Source organism: Aricia agestis, chromosome 11 (assembly GCF_905147365.1).
Source record: "Aricia agestis chromosome 11, ilAriAges1.1, whole genome shotgun sequence".
NCBI lineage: Eukaryota > Metazoa > Arthropoda > Insecta > Lepidoptera > Lycaenidae > Aricia > Aricia agestis.
Window position 1 is genome coordinate 7683037 of NC_056416.1, and position 13279 is coordinate 7696315.

The 13279-nt window shown below is 37.6% G+C and overlaps 1 protein-coding gene across 1 annotated transcript; it reads right to left on the reverse strand.

The window, feature by feature from the left end:
* Positions 1 to 273: 273 nt before the first annotated feature.
* On the reverse strand, positions 274 to 2148 carry LOC121731788 (flocculation protein FLO11-like). Its single transcript, XM_042121414.1, has one exon. The coding sequence runs from the start codon at positions 2003 to 2005 to the stop codon at positions 428 to 430; it is 1578 nt and encodes a 525-aa protein (XP_041977348.1). The 5' UTR covers positions 2006 to 2148; the 3' UTR covers positions 274 to 427.
* Between the last annotated feature and the right edge of the window lie 11131 nt (positions 2149 to 13279).

Sequence of the window (13279 nt, forward strand, 5' to 3'; positions counted from 1 at the left end):
TCGAATTAATTTTCATCGATATTTTCATGGAAATAAGATATTTTCCCACATCAAAATGTAGCCTATGTCCTTTCTCAGACTCTAGAATAACTGTGTACAAAATTTCATTGCAATCGGTTCAGTAGTTTTGGCGTGAAAGCGAGACAGACAGACAGACAGACAGAGATACTTTCGCATTTATAATATTAGTATGGATTTAAATATCATAGTTATACGTAGAATGTAACTGAGAAAAATGCAAACAATCATTGTGTACATAAAATATGTTTATTTATCAATAAAGAGTAAATTGGCTACATGCAGACAAAAGATTATAATATCACTTAGAAAATTATTTCTAGGGACTTTTATATTATTGGTACTTAACGTACTTGGAACTTATTTTTTATTACCAATTAGTCTTCAGCTACCTATGTTTTAGTTTAAATTAGTTATTATTTGTATCGTTAGTGGACGTTTCTAAGGGTATGACAGTAAGATTGTGATTAATACCGAAACACGGATTTATTGGATCACGTTTTTCACCTGGTTCAGGTGAACAATTATTATTGGTGTCTAGCTTTGGTTCATCAGGAATATCTTGGGATTTATTAAGATTTAGTGGTTGGTCTGCTGCTAGTAACTGGTTGGGCGTTAGAACGACATCTGTTGTTGTACTTATAATAATATCTGTAACGTTTGCTGTTTGATCTATTATAGGCTCTGTCACATTATTCTCAGCAGCCGTATTGAGAAGAATCGAACATGGTATTGTGGTCATAAATTCTTTTTCTGATTTGGTTACGACAGTGATTATACACTTAGTTTTATTATTAGTATTACTATCAACACCTAGATCTTTGACATCAGCATCTGGCGTAAAAGATGTAGCAATCGAACATGGTATAGCCAGTACTTCAGATTTTTCATCATTGGTAATTGTCAATGTACAGTTGACTAAATCTCCTAATATTGGGTCCACTACTGGCACAGTACTATTATCAGGAGCGACTGCAATAGGTTGACCTCGATTGTCATAAATAACAGTATGGTGATGATGTCCCGTCGATCGCGCTAAGTTCCAAAGAGCTAAGCCAGTTAATACCGTTCCAATACCGGCTCCCGCCAATCCCACTCCAGCCAATGTACTGCCACTACGCCCTACTCCTCCAAAACCTTTTCCACTATTATAGTTTCCAAAGTATCCTGGCATTTGTGCTCCAGAACTTCCGGGGTTTCCATATCCACCATAGTTATTATGTCCACTATTATAAGGTGGAGGGGGTCCTTGAGGATGATTGTAATGGTTACCACTAGAGTACGGTGATGGTGCGCCTTGGTATTGATTGTTTACGTTCGAGTAACCTCCGTTTCCAGGCGCTCTATAAGAATTTCCAGGGTTATTGGCTTGATATGGAGGCGGTGCTACGTTTGTGTTTGGCATTCCTTGTACCTGTCCATGTCCCATATTCGACGAAGAATGTCCTGAGAGACCATTTGATGAAGGATAAGGACTCTGAGGTCGGTTTGCATTTAGGTTCGTTCCTTGTCCAGATAAACCAGATCCTTGTGGATACCCTGAGCCAGGGCTAGAATCACCGGAAAGACCTTTAGAAGCAGGATATGAATGACTCATTTGATTATTTGATGAAGGTACACTTTGCTGAACTGGTGCATTACTTCTTTGAACATTTTCTTCATAAGTTGACTTCTTTGGTTGATTATTGCCAGAAAGTCCGGTATTACTTGAAGGATATGAATGTTCGGAAGTTCGAGGCTTCGATTGTTTTGAAGAGTAGGTTTGTGTTTTTTGCGCTGGTTTTTCTTGCCACCCAAAAAGCGTTGGTTTAGGTGCAGAAGCTTGTGGTTTACTCAACGATGTTGGTGCTGGTTGAGGATATGAATTTGTTTTTCTGCTGGATCCACGACTTGAACTCGAGCTTCGGCTTCTCGATAGTTTCTTCGTATCAGCATTAATTGTCAAATAAAATATTAACAAAAAGGTAAACAGTAGACGCTTATTCATTTTTACGCATTAAAAAATATATTATAACACAGAAATAAACCGTAACACTCACAGAGTATATGTTTGCTTTTCACAGCTTGTTTTTCGAATGCGGTCGTTGGATGTACAACGTATATTGTGCTCTATAAAATCATTATCCACTAGGGTGTACACTATTTTAAGAATTCGTGTTTGACACGCGCATAATAGAGTTTGGTTACGAGTTACGACTCTAACGATCAATAACTTGTACTATAATTAGCTGACCTTTTTACTCGTCGCACTTAAATTACAAAAATGTAAAAAATAATGTTGTACCTACGAACTACTACAAATTTTTACGTCTTTTAATGATTTTGAGTTCTATCTAGATTGCACATTATAATATTATTAAGGCTTGATATTATGTTTAGTGACCATACACATACAAATGTTACCATAAACGTTTTAGGCATCATCGGTGAACGGACTGATTCTAGTGTCTTCATACGGGCAAAATAGAATACCTACCGCTAAAAACATACATTTTCCTGCGTTAAACAAAATCGTGGGCAACCTTGTAGTTATAATGTATTTGCTCCCTATCATATTTTGATTTATTCACTAGCCGTACCTACATGGTACATTCAACAATTTATTTAAACAATAAATACCCAGGAATTAAATTTTATTATTTTAGCTGATTACGGCGAAGCCATAAGGAATAATAATAATTAAATGGCAGCTAACACATCGATATTTGTAGTATTAATGAAATTTTTAGGGTTCCGTACCCAAAGGGTAAAAACGGGACCCTATTACTAAGACTTCGATGTCTGTCCGTCTGTCTGTCTGTCTCTCTCTAGGCTGTATCTCAAGAACCGCTATAGCTAGACTTCTGAAATTTTCACAGATTATGTATTTTAGTGCCGCTATAACAATAAACTAAGTGTCTAGTCGTCCGATTACCGGATGAATAAAATAAATTTTAGTCGTCCGATTATCGGACGAATAGATTATCCTAATCGTCCGGTAATCGGATGAATTATTATTTTTAATCATCCGGTAATCGGACGACTAAGATTTATTTTATTCATCAGATATGAGACTAGCAACAGCCAACAATAAATACTAAAATCAAAATAAAGTTAATATTTAACATTTAATTTATCTCCCATACGACAAACGTGATTTTTTTGGTATTTTTAGCTCGTAATCCATAATGGCAACATGTAGGAAATTTTCATAAAATCCTCAATTATATTATGTGTTTTTTGATAATAAATAATAATATCATATTAAAATAAAATAAAAATTTAAGGGGGGCTCCCTAAAAAACACATTTTTGGCCTATTTTGCTCTATAACGGTACGGAACTCTTCGTGCGCGAGTCCGACTCGCACTTGGCCGATTATTTAGAATATTTAGCCACTGTCCCATGTTTGCACCAAAGGTGCGAATTTAGGTTATGATAATTACCTGTAATATTCTTATTATTTTTAAATATTATAAGCATTTTTTCTATATTATTATACCACTGAAATATTCTTAAATATAAAATATAAATATGAACATAGTACAACACAGATTCTACTGTAATTGCATCATTGCGGATGTGTTGATTACCCCGGTTAACACATCAAAGATACAAAGGTTGAAAAATGAATAAAAGCAAAAGGGATAAGGACCTTAAACCCAGTACGAAAAGTTTATAATCCCAAAGATACAATCCGTAATTCTTATCAATTGTAAATCGCTCATCGCTTCACCAATTGGTCAATTATTTTTGTTATTCATGCTTGTATGTTGAACGGTCGTACCTCAGACCTAATAAAAAGTCCGTACTTATATTATTATAGATATTATATGTACTTATATTATGTACATGGCTTCATCTAGTCACAATGTTAGACCGCGTACTCCTCCGAAATGGCTTTACTGATTTTATCCAGATTTTATATGCATATTCAGTGGGTCTGAGAATCGGCTACTGGGTACTTTTTATATTGATAAGTGCATTTGTTGATTTATTCAACAAAATAGTAAATAATTACAACTCGAGACTGACGGCGACCATTGTTTGTGCGACGGAAAAGCGATGGACGTTGCCATGGTGACATACTTATTTAGTCACTTCAATAAAATAATACGGGCAAAATAATGTATATGGCAAAGAAACGTTTGCCGGGACAGCTAGTTGGTTTATAATATTTTTGTTTTATATTTAGGTAAGTACATATCTTACTTAATAGTAACATAATAAAACTCCATCTGATGCATAGAGATAATATATTATATATATTAACATAGAGCACAATAAAACATCTGATAAGTTCATTCGTAGTGATCTCAGGTAGGTAGTGATTATCCCAGTAGAGTACTAGATTTTTTTTAAATTAAGTAATTATATCAGATCAGATGTTTTTGCACCAGTGTTTAGAGGAGGTCACAATTAGCTTAAATTAAAAAACTCGACCAAATCCCATGTGTGTGTGTTTGAAGGTCCAATTTTTTTTAGCTATATCTCCTTTATTTTTTATTTTCAAGAAAATGATATGGATCAAAGGATCATGGGCATTTTAGTATAAGTTTTAACAGAGATACCATTAGAGAGAGAAATATATACCATTAGATAGCCCTTAGTGAGTAGGTAAAAAAGTTATATGGCGCCCAGCCCCTAGCAACTGTACTTTTTGAAATAATGTACAGTCAACGTACAAGCCCGGCGTTACCGAAAGGGCATAAAAACGATTGACGACTTTTGACGACCTGTCAAATAAAAGTTGTTACAATTTTCATTAGACTGCCTCTCTCTTTTCATCTTGTTATAATTCCATAAAGGATTTTCTTCTCTCTCGCACTCTTTGTTGGTTTATGCATTATAAGTTTATGGTCTATCGTGTCGTGTCGTTATCGTCGCAGTCATGTCACACTGTGAAAACGCCCAATGGTACTGACATGACAATTATTGACAGTCAGTGACATCGACATCTCATTGACATGATCTCAGAAGTCACAATATTCGCATCCCTAGTAGAGTTCGACAAGGCTGTTTATGAACTAACGCTTCTATCATACAAAAACGTCATTTTTGACAGTTCTCCTTTACCAGTAGCGCCATTGACCTTTATAAGTGGACTCGGCTTGGTCTCTACCAAATCAAAATACTGTGGCCGGTCCGCCATTTTATGTTCCGGTTCTCCGAGGTACATAAACTGTCAAAGTGTCGTATTATAGGGATGTCGAAATTGAAAGAAAATATCGATATATCGATACATCGATATTTGAAAAAATATCAATATCGGTCTCGATAATTTTTAAATTTTTTAATGTGAAGCAACAACAATATAATTACGACGAGGTAAATAGTGCTCTCTCAAAAATAGTACAATTGTTTAATGCTAATAATTTACTATTAAATTCTAACAAAACGAAATGTTTAAAGTTCAGTTTGCCAATTGTTAGACAAGTACAAACCAATGTACTATTAAATGATGAGAAAATTAAATTAGTGGACACCACTGTTTTCCTAGGTATAACTTTAGACAGTAAATTACGGTGGGGTCCGCATATTGCAAATCTGGCGGATAGGCTCAGTTCTGCAGCATATGCTGTTAAAAAATCAGAAAAATAACTGATGTAGAAACAGCGCGACTTGTTTACTTTAGTTACTTCCACAGCATTATGTCCTATGGAATCCTTCTATGGGGAAATGCAGCGGGCATTAATTCAATATTCGTGCTGCAGAAGCGAGCCATACGTTCTATTTATAAGATGTCATCGTGTGAATCCTTAAGAGAAAAGTTTAAGGAAATAAATATTCTGACCGTCGCATCTCAATATGTTTTGGATAACGTAGTATGTAAGAAAGAACTTAAATAATTTCAAAAAGAAAAGCGACAATCATTGTTTTAACACTAGGAATAAGAACAAATTAGAAATACCAGTGATCAGACTCAGCAAAGTCAGCAAATCTTTTAAAGACCAGTGTATACGCCTGTACAATAGAATCCCAGAAAACGTTCAAAATCTCTCTATCAATAAATTTAAAAACTTAGTAAAAGAACGTTTGTGTACTAAAGCTTATTATAAAATCAATGATTTCATCGACGACAACACACCTTGGGAATAGGGTGGTTCTTACAGGCTACTAGTAAATCTATATCTATACTAATATTATAAATGCGAAAGTATCTCTGTCTGTCTGTCTGTCTCGCTTTCACGCCAAAACTACCGAACCGATTGTAATAAAATTTTGTATACAGATAGTCTAAAGCCTGAGAAAGGACATGGGCTACTTTTTTACCGGAAAAAAGGGTTGTAAGAGGGTGAAAATACGAAAATTTGTTCAAATTAAGTTAGTTCCAAAAATTCATACTAGATGGCGCCGCGCGTCTCTTACATCGCGCTAACGCTTGCCCAACATCTTTCTTTAACAGGTGGTATCATTACACATTAAAATTTCGATTTTTTTCGATTGTTTTTATTATTTTACGTTATTTAATAAGTCAGTACTTTATCTACACTATCTACACTACTATTATAAAGAGGAAAGATTTGATTTTTTGTTTGTTTGTTTGTTTGTTTGTTTGAGTCGAATAGGCTCCGAAACTACTGGACCGATTTGAAAAATTCTTTTACCATTGGAATCCTGCATTATTTCTGCTGAACATAGGCTAATTTTTATTTTGGAAAAATATAAGGTTCCGTAAGATATTTGGGATTTTCGGACGCAAGGTTTAAAAAATCAACCAGAAAAGTTACTTATTTTGCGTACGCTGCCTAAACTATAAAAGATAGAGGCATAAAATGTTCTAAGTAATTATAGATCTTTTAAATATCTACAAAAAAGTCCGCGACACACTATACCTATCTATGTTGAGTGAGGCACAATAACCATTTTTTTATTAAAAAATCTAGAATTTTTTTTGGACTATATTTAAATGCGTTTATTTAAATCATGCTATTGACCCTTATCAAAATAAATTATTTCATCACTAAGTACAGTTAATGTAGATAATATTTGGTCTTTGAATGATTAAAATTGGACGTTTGGTTTTAATGTTATGGCGAAATTAAAATATTACGATTTCTGCTGCACGTTGCGAATTGGGCGTCAAGGCGCGATGCGCGGGTGTGCGTGCGGTACCTAGGGGAGAGATTTAATTATCAGTGCCACAGACTCGCCCGGAGAGTCCACGTAAATATTACCTCGATCGTGGGAATCGCAGACACAATAGATTTTCAATAGTTATGCGACAGCCGGGTGCTGCTTTATTGATTTGATATAGACTATCGTGCTTCATTATTATAATCCTAATTTCAAAAAAGCTTTAAAAGTTATGACTACGAAAGTAGTATTTTTAGAACTTTTTAAAATAAGTTTTGAATGACTATTATTTTTGATTGCTATTATAATTCATTAATTTCTTTAACTATAAATCTCCAATAGCGGCAGCCGGCTGCCAGCATAACAATTGAAGATCTATTGTGTCTGCGATACCCACGATGCCGATGCACGATGGAAGTATTAATGCATATTTTTTAATCCACACTATTTCTGCTGAATATAGGCTATATTTAATGAGAGAAAAAAGGGAACCGTATTAAGTGTTAATAATTATTGTGTGAAAAATCTACCAAAATATTCCTTCTTGCTTATGCTTTATAAATTATAGACTATACTTACTTATCGCAAAGTGATGTACTATAGTCTTATAGAGGACATTAATATCAACGTAAAAGTCCGCGATATCGTATGTCTGACTACTACAATTATTATTATCTTACAATAACTACTTTTTAATCTAAAAATATGCAATAGTAACGTTGCGCTGGTACAAACCATGCCAAACTACTTATCAGCAGGTATTAGTACTTACCAGATTTAATAATCTATACTAATATTATAAATGCGAAAGTATCTCTGTCTGTCTGTCTGTCTGTCTGTCTGTCTGTCTGTCTGTCTCGCTTTCACGCCAAAACTACCGAACCGATTGTAATGAAATTTTGTATACAGATAGTCTGAAGCCTGAGAAAGGACATAGGCTACTTTTTTACTGGAAAAAAAGGTTGTAAGGGGGTGAAAATACGAAAATTTGTTCAAATTAAGTTAGTTCCAAAAATTCATACTAGATGGCGTCGTGCGTCTTTTACATCGCGCTAACGCTTGACTAACATCTTTCTATAAGAGGTGGTATCATCATACCTTCGAGTCCCGATTTTTTTCGATTGTTATTTCTTTTCTACGTTATTTAATAAGTCAGTACTTAATATTATAATATACATTATACAGTGACGTAACCTTAAACCTATCAATGATAAATAGTTTATGGGTAAAGTTAAGGGGGCTAAATAAGCTTTAAAATTTGGCATAATATATAAAGTTTAATTTAAAAAAAATGAAATATTATGTGCACACTGCACAGCTGTTTTGATTTAAGGGGTACCAGGGTTTTTTTTTATAAAAGCTTTTGACACAAATTTTGTTGACATCGCGCGCTATAAACTGAAGTCCACGCGGACGAAGTCGCGGGCAACAGCTAGTATTATATACAGTGACGTAACCTTAAACCTATCAATGATAAATAGTTTATGGGTAAAGTTGTGTAATTGGGGGGCTAAATAAGCTTTAAAATTTGGCATAATATATAAAGTTTAATTTTAAAAAATGAAATATTATATGCACATTGCACAGCTGTTTTGATTTAAGGGGTACCAGGGTTTTTTTTATAAAAGCTTTTGACACCAATTTTGTTGACATCGCGCGCTATAAACTGAAGTCCACGCGGACGAAGTCGCGTGCAACAGCTAGTTTTTTATAATTCCTATTGTAAATAGCTCTAAGTCATAATATTGTTATATAACACAGTCTAATTAACTAGACGTGATGACGTCATTACGATGCTTGCATGTACATTCCAGTACTGTATATGTTTTAAATTGTAATTTTCCATCTTTTTAGTAAAAGATGGCCCCGTGCGAGTTTCTTACGCCGGTTCTTCTCGCCGGGCTAGTTCCCGAACCGGTGGTAGGCACCGTAGTATCGACGTTCGGTTAAGTTTTTGTAAAAAAATTACTCTGAATAAAAATATTTTTGATTTTGATATATCGCGAAAAAATAGGCTCTTGAAATGTTCCCAAAATACTCAGTTGTATACATACTTTAATAATAATAATAATTGATGGTAAAATTAAAATAAACTGTAAACACTTCGTGCGCGAGTACAACTAGTATTTGTCCGATTTTTTGGTAACTTTTGCCCGATATCAATAATGGCAACTTAAATAATAATTAATAAACTTAAAATAAATTAAATAGTTTTATTAAAATTAAGGAGGCTCCTATATAAAAAAACCATATTTGCCTATTTTGTCTCTATGTACTATAATAAATAGAGATAAAATAGGCAAAAATGTTTTTTTTTATTTAATATAAAAAAAAAACATTTTTGATATCAATATAAACACACCGGCAAAATTAGAGGAACATAACAAAATTTTCAATTTTTTTTAAATTGTTCACTGATTTTTATATATTTATTTATTTATTTACTAATTGATTATTAAAAAGAAATTTTATATAAATTTAGGGCATAAAAACGTTAAAAATAGAAAAAAATCAGCAAAAATAAAAAAATTAAGAAAATCTTTGAAATTTCAGTAGTAAGTTTTTAAGATAAATTCTCCATTTTTATTAAAGAAATGCCATGTTAAAAGCGTGTAATGCCTTCTATGGATCTCAAGAGGGCCTGGATATGCCATTCCATGCTTGCATTTTAATTGTCAATCATTTCCTGTGGGATATTCTCCTACTCCTCCACTAGCGTTAACTCGAGCTCCTGTACACATTTTGGAGCTGGAGTTTTAACTCGTACCGTTCACCCATTGATGTGCCACACGTTTTCAATCGGATCCATATCCGTAGACCACGCTGGCCTCTCCACCTGGGCTACGCCAGCATCGTTTAGGTAATAATGCCCGATTTTCTTACTCTATGGACGCACATAAAATTGAAATTACTACCTAAAACTGTGTAAAAGGCACACCATGCAGTTCCAGGATGTCGGTGCTATAGCCCTGTACTGTCAAAGTACCATCATCTATAATCATCAGCTCCATGCGGGCTCCAAATCATATGCAACTCCAAACCATTACGAAGCCTGCATCATAGGCCACTGTTTCCGGTAAGTTTGATGGCCTGTAGCTTTTCTTATGATTTATCCACATTCTTTATCGCCTGTCAATACAATGTACACAGAATTTGCTCCCATCACTGTACAGCACAAGATTTCACTCGCTTGTCTAATTTTGATGTTCACGCGCAAATCTTAGCCTGGCTCTTCGGTGTCCTGTCTCAAGTTTTGGTGCCCTTGCTGGCACTTTTGAGTTTAATTTAACTTCTTTGAATCTTCTTCTTACTGTACAATCACTTACACGTTCATCTTGGACCTGTTCCGACAGGTTTCGTGTCTGCATAGCAGTTTGAGGTCGATTTCTTAAGTTTTGTTTCCTTACAAAATGGTCATCCTGAACCATTGTCTTTTTTTTTTTTTTTTTTTTTTTATTAAATAAGGGGGCAAACGAGCAAACGGGTCACCTGATGGTAAGCAACTACCGTCGCCCATGGACACTCGCAACATCAGAAGAGCTGCAGGTGCGTTGCCGGCCTTTTAAGAGGGTATACGCTCTTTTCTTGAAGGTTTGCAGGTCGTATCGGTCCGGAAATACTGCTGGTGACAGCCCATTCCAGAGTTTTACAGTGCGCGGCAGAAAGTTACGCGAAAAACGCACTGTGGAAGACTGCCACTCATCAAGGTGATGAGGATGGTATGTTTTTCGCGTGGGACGATAGCGAAAAGTTACAGGTGGTATGATTCCGAACAATTCCTCAGAGCACTCCCCGTGATACAACCGATAGAGGATGCAGAGTGAAGCAACATCTCGGCGTAATTCCAGGGGGTCCAAGCTGTTTGAAACACTATGGCAGTCAACAATTCGAGCAGCCCTTCGTTGGATACGATCCAGAGGGAGCAGTTGGTATTTTGGCGCCCCTGCCCAGAGATGAGAACAATATTCCATATGAGGCCGAACCTGCGCCTTGTAGAGTTGTAGGCGTTGGTCCGGACTGAAGTACTGTCTCGCTCTGTTAAGAACGCCAAGCTTCTTCGAGGCTAATTTGGCCTTACCCTCAAGATGATATCGAAACTGGACTTCGCTCGATATGTTGACGCCAAGTATCTCAATGCTAGGGGAGATGGTTAAAGATGTGCCGTCGAAACGAGGATAAACGACCATTGGTGACTTTTTAGTGGTGAACGCGCAGACTTGTTGTTGTCTTGGCGGGGTTGAATTGGACTAAGTTACGTCTACCCCATTCAGAGACCTTCTCCAATGAATTCTCCACCTTAGACACAAGTTCGTTTCGACTCTCAGTGACATTTTGCCGAGAAATATTAGGGGAGCCGGTATATACAGCATCACCTGTACTATCATCCGCATAGCAATGAATGCCTTTGGTTTGTAACATGTCATTGATATGCAGTATGAATAGAGTAGGCGATAGCACACAGCCCTGAGGGACACCAGCATTAACAGACTGAGTTTCCGAGCATTCGCCGTCAACTACGACCTTTATGCTTCTGTCTGCTAAGAAACTAGTGACCCACTTACATAATTTCTCGGGCAGCCCGTATGATGGAAGCTTTGATAGCAGCGCTTTATGCCAAACCCGATCGAAGGCCTTCGCAATGTCCAAACTAACAGCCAATGCCTCTCCCTTCGACTCAATTGCCTGAGCCCAACGATGAGTCAGGTATGCCAAGAGATCACCAGCCGAGCGACCCTTACGGAACCCGTATTGTTTGTCGCTTAGCAATCCCTGGCCGTCCAAGTATCGAAGAAGCTGGCTATTGATAATGGATTCCATTATCTTCGAGAAGAGAGAGGTTATAGCGATTGGTCTGTAGTTGGAAGGATTTGAGCGATCACCTTTTTTGGGGATCGGGTGCACCAAGGCTGTCTTCCAGGAAGCCGGGACGATGCCAGTGGAATAGGAGAGCCGAAAAAGTCGCGTCAAGACCGGAGCCAACTCTGGAGCACACTTTTTCAACACAATAGGCGGGATTCCGTCAGGCCCACTCGACTTTTGGATATCAAGGGAACAGAGGGCTTTTCGCACTGAGCGCTGATGAAACCGTATATCCGACATGATGCTCGTGCATCGCGGTATGGTCGGCGGTTTCTGCCCCCCGTCACCCAGGGTCGAGTTTGACGCAAAGAGCTTGCCCAGAAGATCGGCTTTGTCTTTTGCGTCCTGGGCCAACGATCCATTTCCTACGTGTAGGGATGGTAGGGTTGGCTTGCAGAAATTTCCTTCAATAGCTTTGGCCAGAGACCAGAATGCACGGGTTCCCGAGGGGAGGCGCTCAAGTCTCTTGCCAATTCTATTGACGTGCTGTTGCTTTGCCCGAGTAATCTCTTTCTTGAGGGACCTAGAGGCAAGGTTGTACTCCTTTTTATATGTGCTGGTATTTAAATCCCGAGCAGACACTGCGTTGGCCCAGGATTGGTAAGCCTCCTGCTTCCGGCGAGAAGCTTTTTTGGGGGATGAACCAAACCAGGGACGAAATCTGCCGCCAGTTGGCACTACAGAGGTTGGAATGAAAAGTTCCATCCACTGCATCACCACATCGGCAACAGAGTTGGCAGTGTTGTCGAGATCATCCGGCGAGAAGCACACGTGCCCCCAAGGATAGGATGCAAAAAACGACCGCATCCCATCCCAGTCTGCTGACTTATAGTGCCACACACGACGGTATTTAACAGCGCGCTGTCTTAACACCGTCGTAAGTGGCACAGAACTCCAAACAAGGCAATGATCCGATGAACCAAGTGGTGCGGTTACGGATATTTGGTAGCCGTCAGGATTTGAAGTCAGTAGGAGGTCCAACAAGGAAGGATTCTGACCATCCACATCTGGGATTCGCGTAGGCGTAGTAACCAGTTGTGTCAAGTCGTTCGCAAGGGCAAAGTTGCAGACAGATCTCCCCGCGTGATCAGTTTTACTGGAATTGAGCCAGTCGGCGTGGTGGGCATTAAAGTCGCCAAGTATTATGATCTCTGCGGATGGGATCTGCCGCTGCACAAAATCTGAAGCAGCTTGTAGGTGCTCCAAGAGTCGGTCCGTCTCGGGGTCACCACTATGGGACCTATATAGGCACGCATAGACGCGAGGGTGGTCGTCGCAATCTATGCGGAGCCATAAGTTTGATAGGTCCATGACCTCAAGATTGCTGAGGCGGCGAGAGCTGATAT